We start from the raw sequence: 22945 nt of genomic DNA on the forward strand, positions 1-22945 counted from the left end.
ACACGTGTTCTTAGGATTGATGAATCCCACGTCTTCGTAATTGAAAGCGGGTGCCAGTTGTTCCTAATTAGCATAAGAAAACAACCCGCAAATTCCCATATAAGGACATGACACTTCAGGGCAGTGTGCAAGAAAAGTTGGATAATGTCCAAAAACCGCACAGACGGCAGTGGTCCACCGATCACCAAACCAAAAAAGAACTTAAAATAGAAATTCTACTGCAACAGGTAAATGCCAAACAAGGCATAATAATATTTGATTTAATAAGCTTAATTGCTGATGTAAATTGCAGTGTTAGTGTTTCTTTGCATACTATGATTTTTTTTTTCAACAAATGATCAGAAATACATTACAGTCAAATACTATCATTGTAAACGACTGTAGAATTAAATAAAATTCAGTAACCAATTATTTGGAGCAAACTGTCAACTCAAATGCTCTTGAGTGTGCGTCGATTTTTTTCTTGGCTAAGAACAAATCCGAGATAAGAAAACATTAGTGAATGTCAGAATCTTCGTAAAAAGTGCGTAAGTGGGGTTTAAGAACACATTTCTTCGTAAGAATGGCTGGTGAAAGAGACCCAATGAGCATTGCATTTGTTACGGCATTACATTTCTTACGGTACTATACGATGATAGCGTTTTAATTGATGAGTTGTCAATACAATATATAATAATACAATATATAGGATATGATTTTACCACAAAATTCAGCATACTGACACACAGTGATAACTGCAAATCCACCTTTGGTTGACTGGATCCAGTTGTTTCTGTGAACTGCAGCATCTCTTTTCTGTAGCTTTCGGCAGTCTGTAAAACTACACCTCAGATCTTTTGTCAAATCTATTTGTACAGTACATCTGAAAGCTCTTTCCAGTTTTAGATGTGTTTAGTGTGTTTTTCGCGGCATTCACGCTGAAAACCAATGCTGCCACTCAGTGTGTAACCGTAGTCACTCCGGCCGACCGTCTATTGTTAAAGGGATGGTGTGGAGTAAAATCAACCTAGGGTCCTTTGCACCATGACCTCGAGCCAAACACCCCCCAGAAGCCTTTTTTCCCCTCGTCGAACATTATTAAAGTTAGAGTTTATTTAGAGATATCAGCCGAATGGCTTAGTGCAGGCGCTAATGGATCCAAGGTTGTATCTCGTAAATTACCACACTAATAATGCCCAGAATGGCACCAAACTTCTACAGTAGTACAAATCGGTTCTGTACTCATAAAACGAGGCATTGGAAAGTTTGTAAGTACATCAGGAGTTTATTTAAATAACACTTGCCTGATGGCTAATGGTATCATAGGATCCATTAGCGCCTGCACTGAACCATTCGGCTGATATCTCTAAATAAGCTCTAACTTTAATAATGTTCGACCAAGGGAAAAAAGGCTTCCTGGGGGGGGTGTTTGGCTCGAGGTCATGGTGCAAAGGACCCTAGGATAATTTTACTCTGAACCATCCCTTTAAACATCATGTCTAAAATTCGCATTACATTTTTTAGCCTCATAGGTCGGGACGACCTGTTTGTCCAAACCACGAGCAGTAGGTGAACTCAGAGACATAGGGAGACCTGATTGGAAGCAATTAATTTTTTTTGCAATTCTGTTAAGGTTCTTTTAGGGACAGAGAAATGACACACTTCACCTTTAAGAAAAGCCAGATCCCTGAGGTCTGATCTAGCAGCCGCTGAGTGCAGTCGCCTTGCTTTATCTGCAGTCAAGCAGTGCCAGAAAGCTCAAGCAGAGCTGGGAAGTTAAGTCTTGAGAGAGGCTCGCTGCCCGAGGCTTCAGCCCTCACACCCGTACAGACGCTTTAATTGGGCCACTGGAAGTTCAGGTGTGAGCAGAGAGAGAGAACAGAGGATCTTCCCATCAGGAGGACACTAAAGCCCTCACTGAAGCAGCTCAGTATATGTGCTAATTGGGTATCGGGCTGTTTCAGGGGCAAAGAGTAAATGGTTGTTTGTTGATTTTAAGAGGGTTGGATCATGTCATAACTTCAGGAGGCTTTACCTCGGAGACCTCTCACTGGATGTAGGCAATTAGAAGAGGCCGGCAACAAGGTCAAAGGCTTGTAATAGCTTCGGTTTGGACTGTTATTAAAAGGAAAAGCAGGGGACGTTGCTGCCCGATCTCGAGAGCTGCTCACGCAACAGATGCGCACACAAAAAACATCAACTCAGGCCTTTTCTAACAGTCTGCAGTCCCCTGCGTGAGCACATGTTTGTGTGTGTGCGAACGCCTTCAGCATGGCACACAGGAAAAAGGATGAAGTTGCGCTGCTATGATTTTGTGCCATGAAACCCAGAAAACCCCGGAGGGCAGATGAACAGTACCAGGAAGAGGAAGAGAGATTTCTCTTTCTGTCTGTTGTTCTCTCTCCGCCGCCTCCTTTCTGGGTCACGGATCCGGCGTATACAGCAGGATTGGAGAGAGACAATGTGTGTATTCACACTTTATGGGTCACAGACACTTAACGCAGGTCTAATGGATAAACAGTGGGTGTTTAAAAACATGCGAAGTGCATCTGAGTGTTCACATTCATGCAAACACTGTGTGAAAGTTTCCAGCAAGGTATAGTCACACTGACGGCGATTTGTAATGACAAAGCAAGCAGAAGTGATTTGTTTTCAACGCGAGTTGGTGATCAGAGGCAACATGCACTCAAAAAATGGATTTTTGCTGCTTGTGCAATTTGGTTAATTAAAATGAGCTAATGCAACACAATTCTTGAACAGTTTGACACTGCTTTATTTCATTGCGTGCAATCAATTTAAATTTGTCAAATGGAAGTTTACTTAATACATTTGATGCTGGACATTACTCTGAACATTATTATCATTTCTTAAATCTTTTGTTTAATTCACTTAGTCCTCTACTCAATTATAACATGGTTATTTCATTTATTCTTTTATGCTGAAAAAACATCAATATGCAATTGTCTAAAGTAGGAACATATTTTAATAATATTTTTTTTATATTTATAATTATACATTTATATAAAAACATGACTTAGGCATTGAACAGTGAGCCCATGAGGCAAGTAGCAATGAGAAAATGAGTGTTGAGATTTAAAAACAAAAATGCTCTGTTATTTGACAAAATCATGACAATATCACAGTTTGATGTTTATTCTACACTACCATTCAAAGGTTTGGGGTCTGTAAGATTTTTTAAAAAATGTTTCTGAAAGAAGTCTCTTCTGCTCACCACGGCTGCATTTATTTGATCAAAAATACAACAAAAACAGGATTATTGACAAAAATGTAAAACAACAGTTCTTTTATTTGTAATATATGTTTTAATGTAATTTATTCCTGTGATCAAAGCTGAATTTTCAGCATCATTACTCCAGTCTTCAGCCTCACATGATCATTCAGCAATCATTGTAATATGCTGATTTGCTGCTTAACAAATGTTTCAAAATTATTATAAATTTTACAGCATTATAGCATATTAAAACGACTTTATTGTCACTTTTGATCAATTTAGTGCATCCTTGCTCCATTAAAGTGTTAATTTCTTGAAAAAAAAATTGCACTGACCACTTTTGAACAGTAGTATAAATGTGGGAGAGAAAAAAAGGGCAACATGCCAAAAACAGAGACCTAATAACCAGCTAAATGCAGTTGGCACATATCGGCATCATGGGAATGAGGTGTGGTTTTGCTGATTACAAAAGTAGAGCCGCTCAGTCTAATTAATACATGCTCCGTTTGAAGGGCTGCAAACAGTATTTTAGACCGACTCACCAACACACATTACCAAATGACATCTGTGGTCATTCTGACCTCCTCTCAAAATACAATTTATGGGCTTTAAAGAATGCACACCAAGTGTTTACCATGAACAATGATTCTGATGGATGGATTTAAAACACAAGGACACTACAATCAACCAAACCAATCACAGTTCAGTCGACTCTACGGGGTTATACAAAAACAGCACAACCTCTTGTCCTGATTTCTAATAATTCAAGAGCTCCTTCTCAATCCCAAGAACATACAAACGACCCAAAAGTTTGTTTAAAAGGGAGAATTGTGTCCTTCACTATCAATACCAAGTCAGTGGTTCGGTGCACAAACTCTTTTTCGTAAAGGGCAGACTGTTACAGGAGGGACTTGTTGAGCTCACTGAACCAGAATGGGATATAACACCATTCAAAATGCCAGTGACGGCGCCGTTCGCTCACTCCACACCTTCACTGCGTGTTTATGTTTAATGCGTGTTTTCCCTTTAAAGTCCCCAAGGACAATGCAACAGCGTGGTAGAATAAGAGTTAGGAGAGGCATTGGACACAAGGATCCTTGATTCGCAATAATTCTATGTGACAAAGGCTCAGCTGCCGCTAGCACACTAAGTTCAGAGCTTTCTGAAGTGGCCTTGCAGAGCGCTTTGTGTGCGGATGGTTTACGGCTTATGTAAAATCTCTCTAAGCCATGTTGGGTGTTCGACAAAACTTGTGTTCGCGTGGGTGTAGGAACTCACATGTGGAGACCTTTGAGGTTCCCCTCTGGATTTTTCTAAGTTAGTACATGCCTTTCCTTTCCATTTACAGAATGAACAGTGGCAGTGAGATTGTGTTGTGTTTGTGTTAGTTATGAAATGTTCATGTTCGGTCTGGTCTCTGCAGATCATCTTGAATCTCAGAGTCTCTGTTTCTGTTTTAAAATCTAACAACATAAACAGACACGGACTCCTGCAGTTGAGTGTGTGTGTGTATGTTTCCGCATATACAGTAGTAAAAAATAAATATCTTCACCCTTTATTCAAATATGATCAAAATATTAAAGATTTTGTAAGCATATTGCACAATTGTGCTTGGGGTCAATTGTCAATAACGCAAGAAAACATGACAAATGTGCCGACAAACAAGCTGTCATATAAGAAATTATGAAAACAAGAGAGCAGCAATGAAATAATAACTCATTATGTTCTAGTCAATACTCTTTTTCCTCTGAGATTTTTGTTTTTCTATGCATTTTTTTTTTGCATAGTAAAACAAAACCTGTAGCTGCAGTTTGCCTTTTTTGCCAAACATATTTGTCAGATAAATACCTTAACCAAGTTTAGTGTTTTAATCTCTCCTCATATTTAAAATATATCAGATATTTTCCTCATGTTTTGATGGTTAAACTGAACTTGTAGGGTCATTAAAAACAAATATTCCCTTTGGCCACTACTGTATCTCCACCGAAAGCCATCAGCATGTAATCTCAATAAAAATGCTGAAATGTTTTAAAAAAACAGCACAGCAAACCCACAGAATAATAACACACCTCACAGATGTCGGACGCCCCACCAGCCGATGTTTCAGCCGTAAACTTCATTTACATAGTCATGGGACAGTCATAGCGAGTCTCAGCGGGTGTTAGTGCTAACAGTCCCGGTCACTCGAACCTCTGCTGAGTTAATGCTTTCTCACGGCCTTGCTGGTGAGTTTCTTCTCACCCCGAAGAACTGACAAGCTTTATTGGAAGGCATTTTTACTGCTTGGAAGTCATCCAAACTTATTTCTCACAAAATTATTTACCGTGGTGGTTGTGCAGCCGAGCTATTTTCTGAAGTTCTTCTACACTTAAATGACTAATAAAATGACTAATTACATATTAAAGCAGAGGCAGAACAGACTGTGTTTACTGAAAGTAACTCAATTTCTCACTCTAGCTGTGCATAAACACATACTCGCAGTGGCAAGCCCCTGAGGAATAAATACACTCACATGCATTCAAAGGGGAAAGATACTAAACAAATTGCATCCTATTTTTGGCGAGTCTGTTTGTGTGTTATTCCTGTTTCGCAAGCTTCACGTGACGGGGAATTGGAAAGAAATGTCAGAGGCTTTGTTCTGTGACTCCTCTTCCATTCTGAAGCAGTGAGTTCGACAGAAGGTGTAACAATTTCAGCAAAATCATTAGGTATGACATCTCAGACCAACATTTTGTAGTTTTGCTTACACAACGGTTCAATAAACAAAAAGTTATTATTGACTAAAGGTTCGTTCAGAACAAGGACGATTAAAACAACTATAAACTATACAACTATTAGTCCACACTACAACCGTAACGATAACGACACAGATAAACGACATCATTTGAATGACTTTCAGAATGATTTTTCCCAGCTTATGAACGCTAAAATCATTGACAGCAAATAAGAATCCACCCGACTTCAAAGAGCATTAAAGCGGCAGAGGAGTAAATTATTGTTCGTTTGTGTGCACACTAATATAATTATCGTGGTTGCACTTTATTTTACAGTACATCCACTTACATGTACTTTTAAGAAAGTACTGGTTAATATAGGGTTACTACATGGGTTACGGTTAGGTTTATCACCCAGTTATGGCAGTTACTATAATAAGTAAATAGTTGTGAACCTGGACCACAAAACTTATGGGTAATTCTTTCTAAATTGAGATTTATACATCGCCTGAAAGCTGAATAAATAATCTTTCCATTGATGTGTGGTTTGTTAGGATAGGACAATATTTGGCCGAGATACAACTATTGAAAATCTGGAATCTGAGGATGCAAAAAAATCGAAACATTGAGAAAATCGCATTTAAAGTTGTGCATTTATGTTGGCGATTGTGCTGCATTCACCCACAAAAATCCATTTTTGATATATTTAAGGTAGGAAATTTACAAAATATCTTTATGGATCATGATCTTTACATAATATCCTAATGATTTTTGGCATAAAAGAAAAATCAATAATTTTGACCCATACAATGTATTGTTGGCTATTGCCACAAATATACGACTTGCGACTTATGACTGGTTTTGTGATCCAGGGTCACGTATGTACATGGGGAACAGGTCTGTAAAATAAAGCGCTACTGTTATCGATAAGAGTTAATTTTGCAGTTATTTTAAGCCTGGGACACACCAAGCCGGCGTCAAAGAACTAGCGGAGACGAAAGCTGTTTTGTCACCTCTCGTCGGCTGCGTCTCGGCCAAAAACTGCGCTTGAACACACCAGAAGGACTAAAGGCGACTGTCAACTAGCATGTGCGTTCTGCGTCTGTGTGTCAGTAAATATCTGTCTATATCAGCAGGTATTAATAGTATATTTTCATCATTCAAAAAGGGAAACTGAAACTAAGACTGCAGATATACAAACCGTAAACAAAGCAGCGTTTGTGTTGATTTTGAATATCAATCACGCAGATCACTTTCTTCATTCCAGTCGGCTCACGTTATATTCCTGCATTCGCATGTTTAGGTAAGATGACATAAAATGATAACAGCCGTCAGTCTGTACCGTCTTGACTTCTTTGCTCGCTTTCATCACTTTCTCTTTTATTCTCATGCACTGATTCGTTCGCTTGGCTGAACAGACAATCACAGCTCTCTCTCTCACCGACGGCCAGACGCCAATTCAACACGCTGAATCGGCCCAAAAAACCCAGACAGTGTCCGACTAGAGCCAGTGCTGCTGAGCACACCGAAAAAACCAAGCTGACCCGACAGATGCTCAAAAACGCCCGTCGGCTTGGTGTGTCCCGGCCTTTAGACACAGTACAGTTCCTTTATCAATTTTAGCTTCAACTATAAAATGTTTCAAACAAAGTCAAAGAACAATTAACCATCATGTGTCTCATAGTAGTAGTGTTTTACACTGAATGACTTTTTCAAAGTAGTTTGAGTGAATGACACAATGAATCATTTTGACAAAATCAAGTCACTTATCGTCATTTACGAGCATATCAATATGCAACGTGCAGAAAGCATTACTAAAAAATCCACTAATAAACACACTGAGATTCTATCTGGAACACAGACAAGCAGAGCGACACAAACAGGGACAACTCCCAGTGTTGGACTGTATATCAGGACTCTTGGAACACAAATTGGAACACAAATTGGACAAGAAATTGTATAATATCAACTAAATTACTTTCCAAACACAACATGGCCAGCTATTTTTTTTTTTCAGATTTGCTCTGCCAGAGAAAACAGTTTCAAAAGAAGCCAAAGTAGGAAGTGTTGCGAACACAGACAACGGACTGATCCAAAACTGTGCTACAAAACACCAGCACTTTTGGAGTATCGTCCTGTCCAATCAAACTAGTAGAAATAACTTTCGCAACCTACAAATGTAAGGAAAAACAAGATTTCTTTGGGTAGGCAAGCTGTTTGAATACTTAACCGAAGGTTAAAGGAAACAAAAGGAAGCATTTGCCCACACGCTCTTCTTGATTTTTGATTGATTTTGTCGCATCTCGTAGTCGTGTCTGGTGTGGACACGGTGTGTAATAGCATCTTTAATCGTGCAGGTTGCGTGTGTCCGTCCTACCTGAGCAGAAGGGCATGGGTGCGCTCCAGTGGCCGTTGAGCTGGCAGGTTCGTGAGGATTCGCCCTTCAGTTGTCGGCCACCCGTACAGATGTAGCGCACCGTGGCACCAAAGGTGAATTTGTCCCCGCTCAGCACTCCATTAGGAGGAGATCCAGGGTGCCCACAGTCCACCACTGTCCACAACACACACGGAAAACATTACTGGATCGGCAAACACTCCTTCAGTACACATTCACAAGGTGAATATGATCATATTCGATTAAATTCAATTCACATTTATTTGTATAGCGCTTTTCACAATACACATCGTCTTTCAGAAATGTACAAATGTATTAATCTAAAGTAAACAATGTAATAATTGAATGCAGAAACAATGAACTCATTGAAGTAATGAATATTTGTTTGTTAATAAATGATTATGACGTTTAGAAAAATAATGTAGCTTTGGCGCATGTTGATTCAGAGTTTGCGTCATCTGAAGTCTTGGCAGGAGTTTTATTTAAACATAAAGGACTTGAAACAAAGCTGCTTTTAACTTTTAATTATATAATCGCTCTACTTGTTCTCAATGAATGCGGTGGTAATTCAGCTTCCTGTGTGAGCGTTTTGATCAGCATTTTCTGAGAGTTTCTTCCTAATCTGTATTTCGGACCTCACTGCTTGTGCAGACTGCTAACATTGAAATATTTTAATCAAAATGAATGCATATGAATTAATATGATTTAATTAAATGTAATAATTTATCTTAATTTATTTAAAATGGTATTAAAAGGCATGAGTCTTTACTGTGCACAGAAATGTAATAAAGCTAACATAAAAATTTATATTTTTTAACATGCTTCAGATGTAAAACAACAGTAGTGAAATCCAGAAAAGCTTAAAGGGTTTGTTCATCCAAAAATGAAAATTCTGTCAGTAATTACTCACCCTCATGTTGTTCCAACCCCGTAAGACTTTCGTTCATCTTCGGAACACAAATTAAGATATTTTTGATTAAATCTGAGAGCTGGATCACTCCTCCATAGGCTTCTATGAAACATGAAACTTGCCGGCCCAGAAAGTTAGTAAAGACCATGTTTAAAATAGCCCAAGTGCCTCTGAGTGAGTTCACGTAGTGTAACAGCGCAGCGCTTCTGGGTTGTACTTCAGAGCGTAGGCTCACTATTGGCCAGCATCACACACATGACCAGCGTCGGCCAATAGTGAGCCTACGTTCTGACGTACAACCCAGAAGCGCTGCGCTGTTACACTACGTGAACTCACTCAGAGAAACACAGAAGACAATGAAGAATTGAATAAAGTCATTATTTTTGTTTGTTTTTGCGCACAAAAAGTATTCTCGTCACTTGATAAACTTATGAGCCACTGTAGTCACTTCCTTATGAGTTGATTGAGACCCGAAATTCTCTTTTGACTTTGATTTTACAAAACAAGTTTCATACATCAATCGATTCTGTTAAATGTGTATTATTTTTGTGTATACTCACAATAAAAACAAAGTGTTGTGCTTTTTGCCAAATGAAGAAAAATAAACACGAAGCGAGTTCTGCCTTCTCTGTGTCCGTGTAGTCCATTCTAAAACGCGTCCGAAAATGAGCTGTAGCTCAGTGAATACTCAGTCAAACAGGCATTCAGACACACAGGCATGAACCTTGAATTCTCTTCTTTTTACTGAAGTAATTTATATAAAAAACAAATATTCTCATCTTGTGAAATCTGTATTAAAAGAGAGCGATTCCAGTCGACCTCATTAGAGCTAATTCAAATGTAATGTGACTCCGCCCACTGAGAGCGCGTGCTATTCAAACGCAAATGGCTGAGGTAATCCGCGCAATCCTGTGAACGCCCCCTGTATCAGCTCGAGACAACCAAAACACAAGTTTATTCAGAACATTACTTGTTTACAACACAGCGCTGTGAGGAATAATGAGGAATACGAGGAATACGAGCTGAGGAATACTAGTAAGTTTTTCCTTCTCGGGTTTCTGTTTATGAATGAATGAACGGCATAGATGCGCGCTGTTTACCACAGCTGGCAAAAAACAATATTACCTGACAGTTCTCCATTATGGACGCGAGCGCTCTAAAACTTTCACAGAGACCTCAAAACAGAAAGTACAAATCCTTTCTTTAAAACGAATTTCGTTTTGTATCAATTGTATCTTAATTTTAATAATTTTTTCATTAACAAATTTCCTGGATTTAAAGTAAATAGGCCTATAGGCAATCACAACATAAGGTGCTTGAACTGGAGATCATCATGAATCATGAGCCTACTCGCCTCACATGTCTAAAAAATGTGAAATATATTTACAGAAAGCTGTTTCTAAACAAAACCATCCAAAACAAAAAAACTATAGCCTAATAAATGTGCATTTATCCGGTGCGTTCACTAGCCTACTGCAAAGATCGCGAGTCAAAAGCCTATCGTCAACGAATGATGATTTTTTTAGCAAACCGTATTGCTATACTGAGATAGGTAAAAATCGACTGAAATATGTTGAAATAAAATGTAGGCTATTTGTATAAGCAACGTAAACTGCAAATTAACATTTATATGCCCTAATATTTCATGAAAACAACGTTACATTCAGGCGAAATACGAAAGACAACATTTTGTTTAGTATATTTGGGTACTGTTTTTACTGTAGAATATACTGCCTCGTCAAATAAGCTTTTGTTTAGCAATTTCTATATATAAAATAGCCTACTATTTTTGTCAAAAATAAAGTCATCAACTAAGATGTTAGCTGTAATGAATACATAGATAAAATGTAGGCCTATAATCTTTTTTTTTTTTTTTTTTTACAAAGAAAGAGTACACTTGAAATATTGTTGAAATTGTAGGCTAATTATTGTTGTAATTGTAACCTTTTTAATAAAATAGCAAAACATATTTACAAGATAAATGTAAGCAAAATCTTAAATGGTCAATATAAGTCTTCTTCAAAAGATCCTTTGTCCTTGCATTGTGGCTCAGCCAGTTTCACACCTGTGTGAATGGCTAATTATGCAGAGTGGGATGGGACATTGTAATTTCAGGTGTAAACCACTCCTCGTTCACGCCCCCTCGCATATTGGCTTTCCAAGCAAAACCTGTTTTACATCAATTTAAATCAATGTATGGCTTTATGTGAACAATAAAGCAAGACTATTTTCACATAATTTTGAAGAAAAAATTATAGGCGAGGACATCCATTAGTCAAAAGTCTTATTGACACATATTTACTATGTGTTTTGAGGCCTTATTTCAGAAATTTTAGTTTTTAGTTTTTTCAATATCCATGCATAAACATTATTCTCTCAAAAATGAAAACATGTACATTCACGTGGCTCACATATTATTGTAGCCCTGTTTGTGCTTTATAGAGTGAATTTACACCTTTGCCATTAATATGTTTATAAGCAACTGAAAAAAGCACAAATGTCAGGGCATGTCAGAACATCTCAAGGGCCCCAAAAACAGCCCAGACTCCAGAGGGTTAACGATGTCTTTACTAACTTTCTGGGCCGGCAATTTTCAATTACAGAGAAGCCTATGAGGAGTGATCCAGCTCTCAGATTTAATAAAAAATTTCTTAACATGTGTTCCGAAGATGAACGAAAGTCTTACGGGGTTGGAACAACATGAGGGTGAGTAATTACTGACAGAATTTTCATTTTTGAGTGAACTAACCCTTTAAACAAAGGGTCTCAACTGTGCATATATATTTTTGCATGTCAGCAGAAAAGGTGTAAACACATATAAATATATATGTAAATAAAGCATTGAGTAAATCTCATTACCAGGTGAGAAACAAACACTTTTCATATAGGACTGCAATAAAGCGTCAGCATTTTTATGCAGAACGGATCTCAAATCACTTAGGTATTCAAAGAGCCTTGCAAATGGTGTTAGGATCACACATGTAAAACTACAGGAAAGGTTATAGAAACACAAAGCAAAGTGGATACTGGGAGAAAGGGCATCTCTGACAGCAGGGAGTCTTGTAAGCTTAGGTCCCGTCGACTTCACAGCTGCTGCTGATCGTGTCTCACTGAGCTGTAGACGGGCTGAGGATGTGCTGTGTTTTAACTTTCACATAATAAAGCGGGGATCAGATAATTGCTAATCTGTGTTCCACCTGTCCCTCAATTACAACCACTGATCTTGAGCAGCAGGAAGAGGGTCATGCAACGAACTCCCCTCAATTACTGGAAGGAACAGGTGATTAGCAACACAATGCCACTGCCAAATTTTCATTGAATGATGCCAGAAACATACCGATACACTCGGGCAGCGGTTTGTCCCACTGACCCGTGGGCTGGCAGGTGAGGACGGGGGAGCCGAACAGGTAATAGCCGGGGTTGCAGTCGTAGAAAACCACCGTGCCAAAGGTGAAGTTTCCGTGCTCGATCTTACTCTGTCTGATAGAGTTGGCTGGAATCCCAGGATCAGAGCAATTGACAACTGAATAAAGAGAAGAAAGGGAGAGGACAGAAACAGAGACATGTTATTTGGCAGAAGCACTAAGCAAGTGACTTCAGTGGAAACAACTAGGTCAGATGCTCTGCGCATGTAGAATGAGAATTTGCCATTCTGTCACAGACATCCACTCCAAAAAATTACTGATAGGACATGATAAAAAATGCTGGATCTTCTTAAAAAAGTGACATAGGACTAATCGAGACATATATATAAAGCATATATATATATATATATATATATATACAGTATATATATATATATACAGTATATATATATATATATATATATATATACAGTATATATATATATATATAAAAAAATAAATGAATCACGATTAATTGCATCTAACATAAAAGTTTTTGTTTATATAATACATGTGTGTATATTATATATGCGTTTGTGAACACACGTATGCATAATATATATATATATATCCACGTATATTATATAAAGAAAAACTTTTTTGTTAGATTAATCGATTTGACAGCACTAATATATATATAAATATATATATATTAAATGTATACATATTTTATATACCTTATAAAATATAATATAATACAAACAGTATATATACCTACAGTATATAGAATGATTTTAATATTAAAATAATATTGTATTTTATAATTTTTTAAAAAAATTTATTATAAAAAACTATAAAGAAATTAAAACATTTATTTTTGTAACATAATACATTTCTCAATATAATTCAGCTCAAACTGTGTTAGTATCATGCATCATACAGTTGCATGCAGTAATAAGTCAGTGCACAAATGCAGAATGGCATATCACAGAACATGCAGTCTATATCAAACTAAATATATCGGCATAACATTTTAGTATAATAACAGTATGACATTGTGTTTCCTTACCAGGCATCATTAATGACAATTTTTTTAGTGAATTTTCAGCCACCAAACCCCACAATCGGCAGACACTTCTCAACATCCGCTTCACCCTTTCTTACCCTTCACTGCGATGCTTTAATACGGTCAGCCGGTGAATCAGGCAAAGCTCCGTGTGAATAAAAGACTTAACTTTTCTCCCCACCTTTACATGTTGGTGGTGGCTGGCTCCACTGCCGGTTGGCCTGACACTGGGCTCGGGAAGGACCCTCCATCACGTAGCCCATGTTGCAGGAGAAGCTCACCACATCGTTGAGGTTGAAGCCGTTGCCTACGGTCCGGCCATAGATGGGGCTTCCCGGGTGCCCACAGCTGATGGCTACAGGTCAGCAGAGAGAGAGAGAGAGAGAGAGAGAGAGAGAGAGAGAGAGAGAGAGAGAGAGAGAGAGAGAGAGAGAGAGAGAGAGAGAGAGAGAGAGAGTATGAGAGTATTAATATGGCGTAAGCACACAATCTGTGTGTAGCAATGTGGGATGATTTCTTCCTGGATGCAGTTTTCTCACAACAGGTACATATTAAAAAACAGAAACGGTTTAGAGCGTGATTAAATTATGGCAGAAAATAGATGCGCCCTTAATATTGATTGGTCACTGCGGGAAATTAGTTCAATTTCCCTCAGTAATTTCTAATCATTTATTTGGTAAGTTGCCAAGTTTCATCCGTAGCCGATGGAGGGGACTACGGATGAAAATTAGCCTTTGGCTGAATCCGGTGCAATGCATGACATGGAAACATTTATGTTAAAAATTGTATATGGTTTATATATAAAAAAAAAAGTTTCTCCTTGACATTTTAAATGCCAATGCACAGAAATAAAGGCAAGATTAATTCACTGTCATTCAAATACTACACAATCACATATATGCATCTTTGAAGGAAAAGATGCACATTGCACATCCATTTGAAAACTTGCGTGTGATATGTTTGGTATCAGTAAGAATGTGTGGAAATCAAAACAATCTGAAATGTTCTGCATCGTATGCCATCATTTTAAAGCCAATGTTTTTTTGTCACGTTTTAACTGTATGATTTACAGCTATTAAAAACAGTATTATTTGTAGAGAAAACTTAACATTCAATGAAAAGAAATAAGAATATAAATAGTTTATAATAATATTAATATTTGTAGAAAATATAAAAACACTTTGCTCGCTTTCTCTCTATATATACACTATTGTTCAAAAGTTTGGGGATAGTAAGACTACAAGAAATTAATGTAGTCACGGTTTGATTCAGCAAGGATGTGCTAAATTGGTCAATAAATTACTTTACAACATTGTTACAAAAAATATTTAAAATAAATGCTGTTCTTTTGAATTTTCAACATTGATAATAATCATATATTTGTTCTTGAGCAGTAAATCATCATATTAGAATGATTTCTGAAGGATCATGTGACACTGAAGACTGGAGTAATGATGCTGAAAATTCAGCTTTGAAAACAGGATATAAATGACATTTTAAAATATTTTACAATAAAAAACAGCTGTTTTAAATTGTAATAATATTTCACATTTTTACTGTATTTTTATTAAATAAATGTCTAAGTGAGCATAAGAGACTTCTTTCAAAAACATTAAAACTAGACCCCAAACTTTTGAACAGAAGAATAGGCATAACAAACATTTTGTCCGGAGGTGTAATTTAAAAGCTCTGTAACAGTTTTTGTGTGAAGGGAACATTAGTCCAATGAAATCCCACGGTTGTAATAGCAATGGGCAACACGGCAACATTTGTGCTCGATTGCAGATATTTGTTGGCTGAATGAAGCGGTGCACGCTGTAAATAGAAGATTCACACTCAATGCCTTCGGGTGAGAGCTGTCACTCAAATGTTCAGCTTAGACATTCAAATCATATCGTTTATCAGAGTACATACAGGCGGCAAAGTAAATCAATCCAACAACAACATAATGCTTTTTAATTACATGCCAGGTTGAGTTTACTTCATTTATATGGGGGATGTATTAGACCTAAGCTGTCAGTCAGTATCAGATCCGGAGCCGGTGTTAGCTGTGAAACTTGCTTGTTATCTACTGTGCATTGTGAAAACGCATGTAAGTCGAGTACGACGAGCCTGTCCCCGTGTCTTACTTCTCTAATGTGTGTTTATTAACTCCAGAGTCTTGTCTTATTCTAACATACTGATGAGCTCTTATTTAATTAAGGAGACATTTCTTTCGCTGATATGACACATTTAGAGGTATATATTTGCGTTTGTAATAGCTCTTCCAGGGTACAGTGTATTTTTTTCCTCACTTTCTACAATCATAAAAAGCCACAGTTGATTTGCATAATCAGAGTTGTAATTTGTTTCTCTTTGCACGGAGGCAATTTCCCTTCCATTTGAAGACCCTCCGTAACCCAAATTTCCAACCGAATCACTGTATGCTAAAATAGCTGAAAATGTATCCACACATCTTTCTGTGATTTCAGCTTTTAGTGCAAAGCTTGTGAAACGTAGATGTGAAAAAAAAAATCATTTATGGTTAAAGACCCCCTGAAATCACTCATTGAACATTTTTTTTTTGTGTTGATGCGTTTCTTATTGAAATAGGAAGTGAGTGCCTAATTTACATCATAGCAGGTTTATTATAGTTGATTAAAACTAAATCTATTTAAAACTTGTTGCCTGAAATAGAATAAACACTTATTTTAGCTAGAACAACATTTCTTATTAAAATAATTGAAACTAAAACTGAAATAAAATGTATAACTTACTAAACATGAATGAAAAAAAAAAAACCTACATTACTAAAACTTTAACAAAAATTAAAATAAAAACAGATAAAAACAAATTCAAAATATGAATACAAACTATAAAAGTATCTCAATGACACTAAAACAAATATTTACGACTCAATCAGATGTGGTCTTAGTGAAAGGGGATGTTTTCATTCTGGAAAGCATTTGATTGGACAAAAATGTGGATATGTTTGAGTGTATTTTTGCTCAGTTTTCCCAGGAAAAACACTGACATTTTAAATGTATACTCTAAATCTGCTAAAAATCAATTGCAAACTTTTAGTGATACACCAGCAAATAGACGACCTCAAAACTACCAGAACTGCACTAAAAGCCACACAACTCCAATATTCATTTCATGGGGTCTTTAAGTCGAGTAAACGATTAATACATCAAGTATGTCAGCTGCTATTGGTTAGATCCATTGAGGAATCGCAGAGCCTGGTGTAACTTGTCTGGCATTGAAATTGCCTTTCTTCCCTCTCGCTTTATTCCGCTTGAGAAAGTGTGTGATGATTTTCAGATGCAAAAAAACTGTGATTGTTTCAGATGCCGTGATCACCATCATCAAAAGAGACGCCTCAGTCGCCCCGCTTTCATCGTAATTGACTGCCATTCTCTAAAAGATCATGGAAGAGATGCCACATTAATAAAAGTGTGAATAAAATTTGAATCAAATCAAGTGACAGTCAGATAGTCCCGAATATAAGCCGTGGTTCTCAAGTGGTTTCCCAGAGAACCAGATTTTACACTGGACATCAAGTGAGCCTAAAACTATTAAAAACATTTCTGTTGAAATAAAATAAAATAGAACTTTTAGTTGAAAAACTGTAAGCCTTGGCAATAAACTGAAATAAGTTGAAGAACTAAAATTATTACCTAGAAATGCTGTAAAAAAAAAAAAAACTAAATATTTTTAATTACAGAATCACAGAATGAAATGGCTAACAATTAAACCAGACAGTTTTTGGGTCCCATTGACTTCCATAGTATATATTTTTTTTCCTCCTATGCAAGTCAATGGGGCCCAAAAACTGTCTGGTTACTGACATTCTTCTAAATATCTTCCTTTGTGTTCAGCAGAAGAAAGAAATTCATACAGGTTTGAAACAACATGAGGGTGAGTATATGATGACAGAATTTTCATTTTAAAAGTGAACTATTCCTTTAATGGGGTTCAGTGATGTTTTGGATAAAAGCAGTCCTTCAAAATATCTTCAGTTCTGTGTTTTACAGAGGAAACAATGTCATTCGGATTAAATATTTTAAATGATCAATTCCCAATCTGACTCGTGACGCATCCCGGATTTAAACCACGCTTCGTTCATTTCTCTGGCCAGAACTGAGAGAACTGAAAGACGAGACTGATCCTGTTTTCTTCCACGTTTTTTTTTTTTCCTCACCGATGGAGTTTGGGTTCGTTTGGCGGCTCTGGCTTGCTTAGTTGGGGACTTTTAATATTCAACATTAGTTCTGATTTGACTGAACTGACACACTGAGCTGATGATGACATCCCCGTTTCCACCAGATCTGCGTTATAGCTAAACTGAACTCATTCCATATCTGATGAACTTTATACAGTCATTAAGCTTGAACTAAATCAACACTAAACTGATTTCAACTGAATAATGATGACTATTGTATTGAATAATGTTCACTACTGTCTTCTTAGAGCTGCTTTACAGCAGATATGAATCATTGTTTTTCACTGTAAAGCTGCTTTGAAGCGATCCGTGTTGTATAAAGTGCTATAGAAATAAATGTGCCCTGACTTGACTCATACAGGTTTGGAATGACACGAGTGCGAGCAAATGACAGAATTTGCATTTTGGGGTGAACTATAATTTTAATAAAATGGGAGATGATGTGGATAAATCCTGCAGTCTCAAATACTGCAGCTTTTGATGAGACTTCATTACTTTCCCTGCAGATCCTTTATATCAGCTCATTTAGTCCAAATGTTCTTCAAACAAATAAACGCCCCCATTGAAGTGAGGCAGACCTGCCGCAGTGCGTGTCTGATAAATGTAGGATGTGAGTGTGTGTGTGTGTGGACCCAGTAGGAGATGACAGTGACGCCACTTTTTTAAAAATATAAATAGCTCCCTAAATACAGAGAGCTCTTAAGGTGGATTCTGTAAATGCCAGTGCCATTTAAGAAGGAGAGACGGCTGGTGTCATGATGTCACGTCCCCTTATGCTTATTCTCTGTGTCCCAGATATATTAGTAGTCAAAAATGCAACAGTAAGTGTGCTAAAATTAGGGCTGTCAATTAATTAATAAATTAATTACACTACTGTTCAACAGTTTGGGGTCAGTAAGATTTTGTTACTTTTTTTATTATAGAAGTCTCTTATGCTCACCAAGCCTGCATTTATTTGATAAAAAATACAGTAAAAATAAAAATATTGTGAAATATTTTTACAATTTGAAATAACTGTTTTCTATTTGAATATTTAGTAAAATGTAATTTATTCCTGTGATCAAAGCTGAATTTTCAGCATCATTACTCCAGTCTTCAGTGTCACATGATCCTTCAGAAATCATTCCAATATGATGATTTGATGCTCTTGAAACCTTTATGATTATTATCAATGCTGAAAACAGTTTTTTTTTTTCAGGACAATTTAAAGAATATAAAGTTAAACAGAAAGAACAGCTTCAACGTGAATTATAAATCTTTTGTAAAAATGTCTTTACTGTCACTTTTGATCAGTTGAATGCATCCTTGCTGAAAAAATAAAATAAAAATAAAAAACTTACTAACCTCAACCTTCTCTTAATTAATCAGAATTGCATGCATTGCAGAGAAAAACCTGCATATGAGAACAATTCAAAGACATTTTTGTGGCAGAATTCAATATATTGTTTTATATATTATTTCCATAGTATATAGGCCAGAAATTCATTAGCCATTTATTTTATTTCATTTTAATGTGCTAAATTGACAGCCCTAGCTAAAATATATGTGACTGCGTCTATTCCTTCATCCAGCGCGTGGGGCTTTCGACCTTTTTCTGAATGAATCTATTCATGGTTTCCGTAATTTTCCACAGCTTGTCTGAGAGAGAAAAGCGAGTCCCAAACTCACGGACGCAGATGGGCAGCTGTCCGGACCAGTTGTGGTCCTGCTGGCAGATTCGCACAGAGGAGCCGATGAGCCGGAAGCCGGAGACGCACTGGTACACTATGGTGTCTCTGTAGCCGAAGTTCTCCCCGATCACCTGACCATTGACAATCTGCTCGGGTAAACCACAGTGGCCGGCTGAAAGGACAGGAACGAGAAGAGAGAGTGATTAAAGTGAGAGGTCTGAGCAGCAGCTACATTACACTGTAAAATATTAACATCCAAAGCTTTTAGAGAGACCAACTGCTTCAAGCAATTAAGTGTTTAGCGGAGTGTATGTAAATTTAAAAAAGTGAGACCTTCAGTGGAGCAGGAGAAAGAAACATGATTGAGGTCAAATGTAATTCAAGCACTTAGACGCTGTGTGTGAGTGTGTATAGCGTTATACACACCGTTCTTGGGGTCATGAGATTTTTGTTTTTTAGAAACTAATACTGTTATTCATTAAATCGCTGATCTCTGAACTTTCGATTCATACAAGAATCCAATTTTTTTTTAATCAGTTTCAACATAAATATAAAGTTGGCCTAACCATACTTATGAAAAATGTCACATTTTAAATGTTTTTTTGTTTTGTTTTGTTTTTAAGAATAAAATGGCTTTTTCACTTTTTCGAAATTTTAAATAAATAAATTGCTAAATGTATTATCAGGATAATGACTTGAGTGAAAAACTTTAAAATGAAAAGTATTTTAAAATTATTTGAAATAAAATAATTTTTTAATGAAAAGTAAAAAAAATAATTTTAGAATGTCTTGATATTTTGTAGATCAAATATTTTGCATATCCATGCATGGAAATCGGGTGTAAAGTAAAGTAAAGTAAAGTAAAGTAAAGTAAAGTAAAGTAAAGTAAAATGAATTAAATTAAATGAAATTAAATTAAATTATAATTAATGGATGAAGTTGGAGGAAAGAATCAGAGTTATCCAGACAATGGTTTACTACTTAATTCCCACACTTCCATTTACTGTATATTTATGTCTTGGAAAAGACTTTAATTACAAAATGCGGAAAATAGTAACAATAAAGAACGAGTAGGTGTACACAAACTTATGAATGATAGTACTACTAGAATCTAGGTTGATGACGATTCAGTTACACTTAACAAGGTTTAGAAATCAGGTTGAGCCACTGCCAGGCAAACACGCCTGAAACAGCAGATGTGAACAGCAGTGGATGTACAGCACATTACCCAAGCAGCGCGTCTCTGTTCCGCTCCACAGACCAGAAGATAGACACTCTCTCACTGTAGATCCCACCAGCATATACCCATTGTCACATGTAAATATGGCTGTGGCGCCAAAGGAGGTCTGGGTTCCAATTTTCTTGCCACTGGGAGGCGTGGCCAGATCCCCACACGAGATGACTGAGAGGGAAGGGAGAGGGTAAGACAAACAAAGACAATCTGGAAGGTTTAAACCTTCGACTAACAGAGCCAAACAGCTGGTGGATTGGAGTTGAACGACACACTTACTTTGGCAGTGGGGTCTCTCGTTCCTCCAGCTCCACGCACCATTGGCTGTGCACTGAATGTGGGCGGGGCCTAGCCGGTAATAGCCAGGATCGCAGGTGAAGATGATTTTTGTTCTGTACTCATAATGCGAGCCGTTAACGATCCGCCACCTTCCGTGTTCCAGAGAGAAAGATCCGATACTCGGACAAACCACAACTGTGCAGAAAATACACGGAAACCAGTATTCAGAAACAAATGGCAACCCACAAATATTTTATTATGGTTCCGTTCCAAAGCGTACTATGCTGCCATTATCATCCTTGGTGTGACTGAATTGACATCAATTGTGTCTTAAAAGGCAACATTATTGTGGTGTTGAAATGGATTGTCTTAAAAGTAGGTAGCTCACTAGGTTTTGGAATAGAGGCATTGTTTTGGAAGGGCAGATATAATTGGCTCATTAATAAATGGATATTAAAGCTGAAGCAAAGAGAATTCTCTTATTCACTCGGCGGCCATCTTGGTTATGCGCCCGGCAGCTACTTTCTATTTAGCCAACAGCAATACAAACATAGCTCCTGCTTACTTGAATAGGGGAAAGACTGAAATTTCCAAAGCCCTTTTTCTAAATGGTTTTAATAACACTTCAATGATTCATTCAGACTATTAATTTAATATATAAAATGAGATTTTCTTGTTTAATGCAACAACAATGAAAGAAGAAGATTCTTTAGGTGGTTCCAGTTAATGCACATCCTAGAGTTATCATATGCTTTTAAAACGCTGTGTTCAAGTCCATCTCCTTCCTCTTGTACTGTCTCTGATTCTCTGCTTCTGCCTCTCTGTGCGTGGCCTGTACCTGAGCAGCGAGGGACCTTGTTGTGGTTGCTCCAGGTGCCGTCAGGCTGGCACACAGCGCTGGTCAACTCTTTGGAGGACAGCCGGTAGCCATCGTTGCAGAAGTAGGTCACACGTGTTCCCACAGAGTAGTCCATCGCAAGCACTCCTCCGTTCACAGGAGCCTTGGGCAGCCCACAGGAGACAGCTAATGGGTGTGGAAATCAGATAGACATAGGGAACGTTAGGTCATATGTTTCAAATATAATTATAACAAGATAATAAAAAAAAAACATATTACTCTATTAGAATATTTCACCATTAGAGCACTGAAAATTGGTTATTCGAGTGGCTGGTTTTACAAGAAGAAATTGGACATGAAAAAGAAAAAATAGCCTTTTTTTAAACAGCTTTATGTAAGGTCAGGTACTCAGTTCATGAGTAAAAAACATCACAATAATGCATAGATACACAAATTGACCAAATAGATGTGCATAATTGCTTTTTTTATTTTTTATTTTTACAGATGCATGAAATATATTTGTACCATGTCGGTTATCAGCTAAGAGAGATTAGATATTTAAAAGGGTGATGAACTAAGAAATAAAAATTTTGACATATAAGAGGTCATAAATACTATAAGAATATCCTGTAACTTTCAGAACCTTGTTAATCCAACAAAAGCTTTTATTGACACCAGGCACAGTGAACGACAGGTTTTTCAAAGTGGGGATCTATGACGTCAAAGGGTGTCAAACCCCGCCTCCGCAGAAGAAGATCAACGCCTACTTCAACACTGCTTGTTTAGCCCCGCCCACCAAGTCGCGCATTACATGAAACTCATTATAATATGCAAAACTGCTATCCAATCATAGCAGTGTGTGTTTACTTCAAAGTCTTCAATGTGGCACGCCCATAAAAACCAAGAGTTTCAGGAGCTAGGCTCAAAACCAGGGGAGAAAATAGCCTATTACTTATTCATTGTGATGTTTTTGAATGTAAAAACCAAGCGGACGTCATAAGTTGACCTCAGACAACAATACTTTTTTTTTTAAAGCCAGTTCATGACCCCTTAAAAACTAAATAAATAAAGTATTGGCTGATT

General features: G+C 37.1%; 1 protein-coding gene across 1 annotated transcript in view; it reads right to left on the reverse strand.

The window, feature by feature from the left end:
* The window catches only part of csmd3b (CUB and Sushi multiple domains 3b), a 455685-nt gene that overhangs the window by 37494 nt on the left and 395246 nt on the right, over nucleotides 1-22945 (reverse strand). The window contains exons 50-55 of the mRNA XM_081376961.1: nucleotides 21863-22048; nucleotides 20743-20916; nucleotides 19513-19686; nucleotides 13822-13995; nucleotides 12568-12753; nucleotides 8303-8476 (exon numbers count right to left, since the gene is read on the reverse strand). Coding sequence (XP_081233087.1) covers nucleotides 8303-8476; nucleotides 12568-12753; nucleotides 13822-13995; nucleotides 19513-19686; nucleotides 20743-20916; nucleotides 21863-22048 — 1068 coding nt within the window. The remainder of the gene's footprint in view (nucleotides 1-8302; nucleotides 8477-12567; nucleotides 12754-13821; nucleotides 13996-19512; nucleotides 19687-20742; nucleotides 20917-21862; nucleotides 22049-22945) is intronic.

Source organism: Scardinius erythrophthalmus (assembly GCF_964197995.2).
Source record: "Scardinius erythrophthalmus genome assembly, chromosome: 10".
In the NCBI taxonomy this organism is placed as follows: domain Eukaryota; kingdom Metazoa; phylum Chordata; class Actinopteri; order Cypriniformes; family Leuciscidae; genus Scardinius; species Scardinius erythrophthalmus.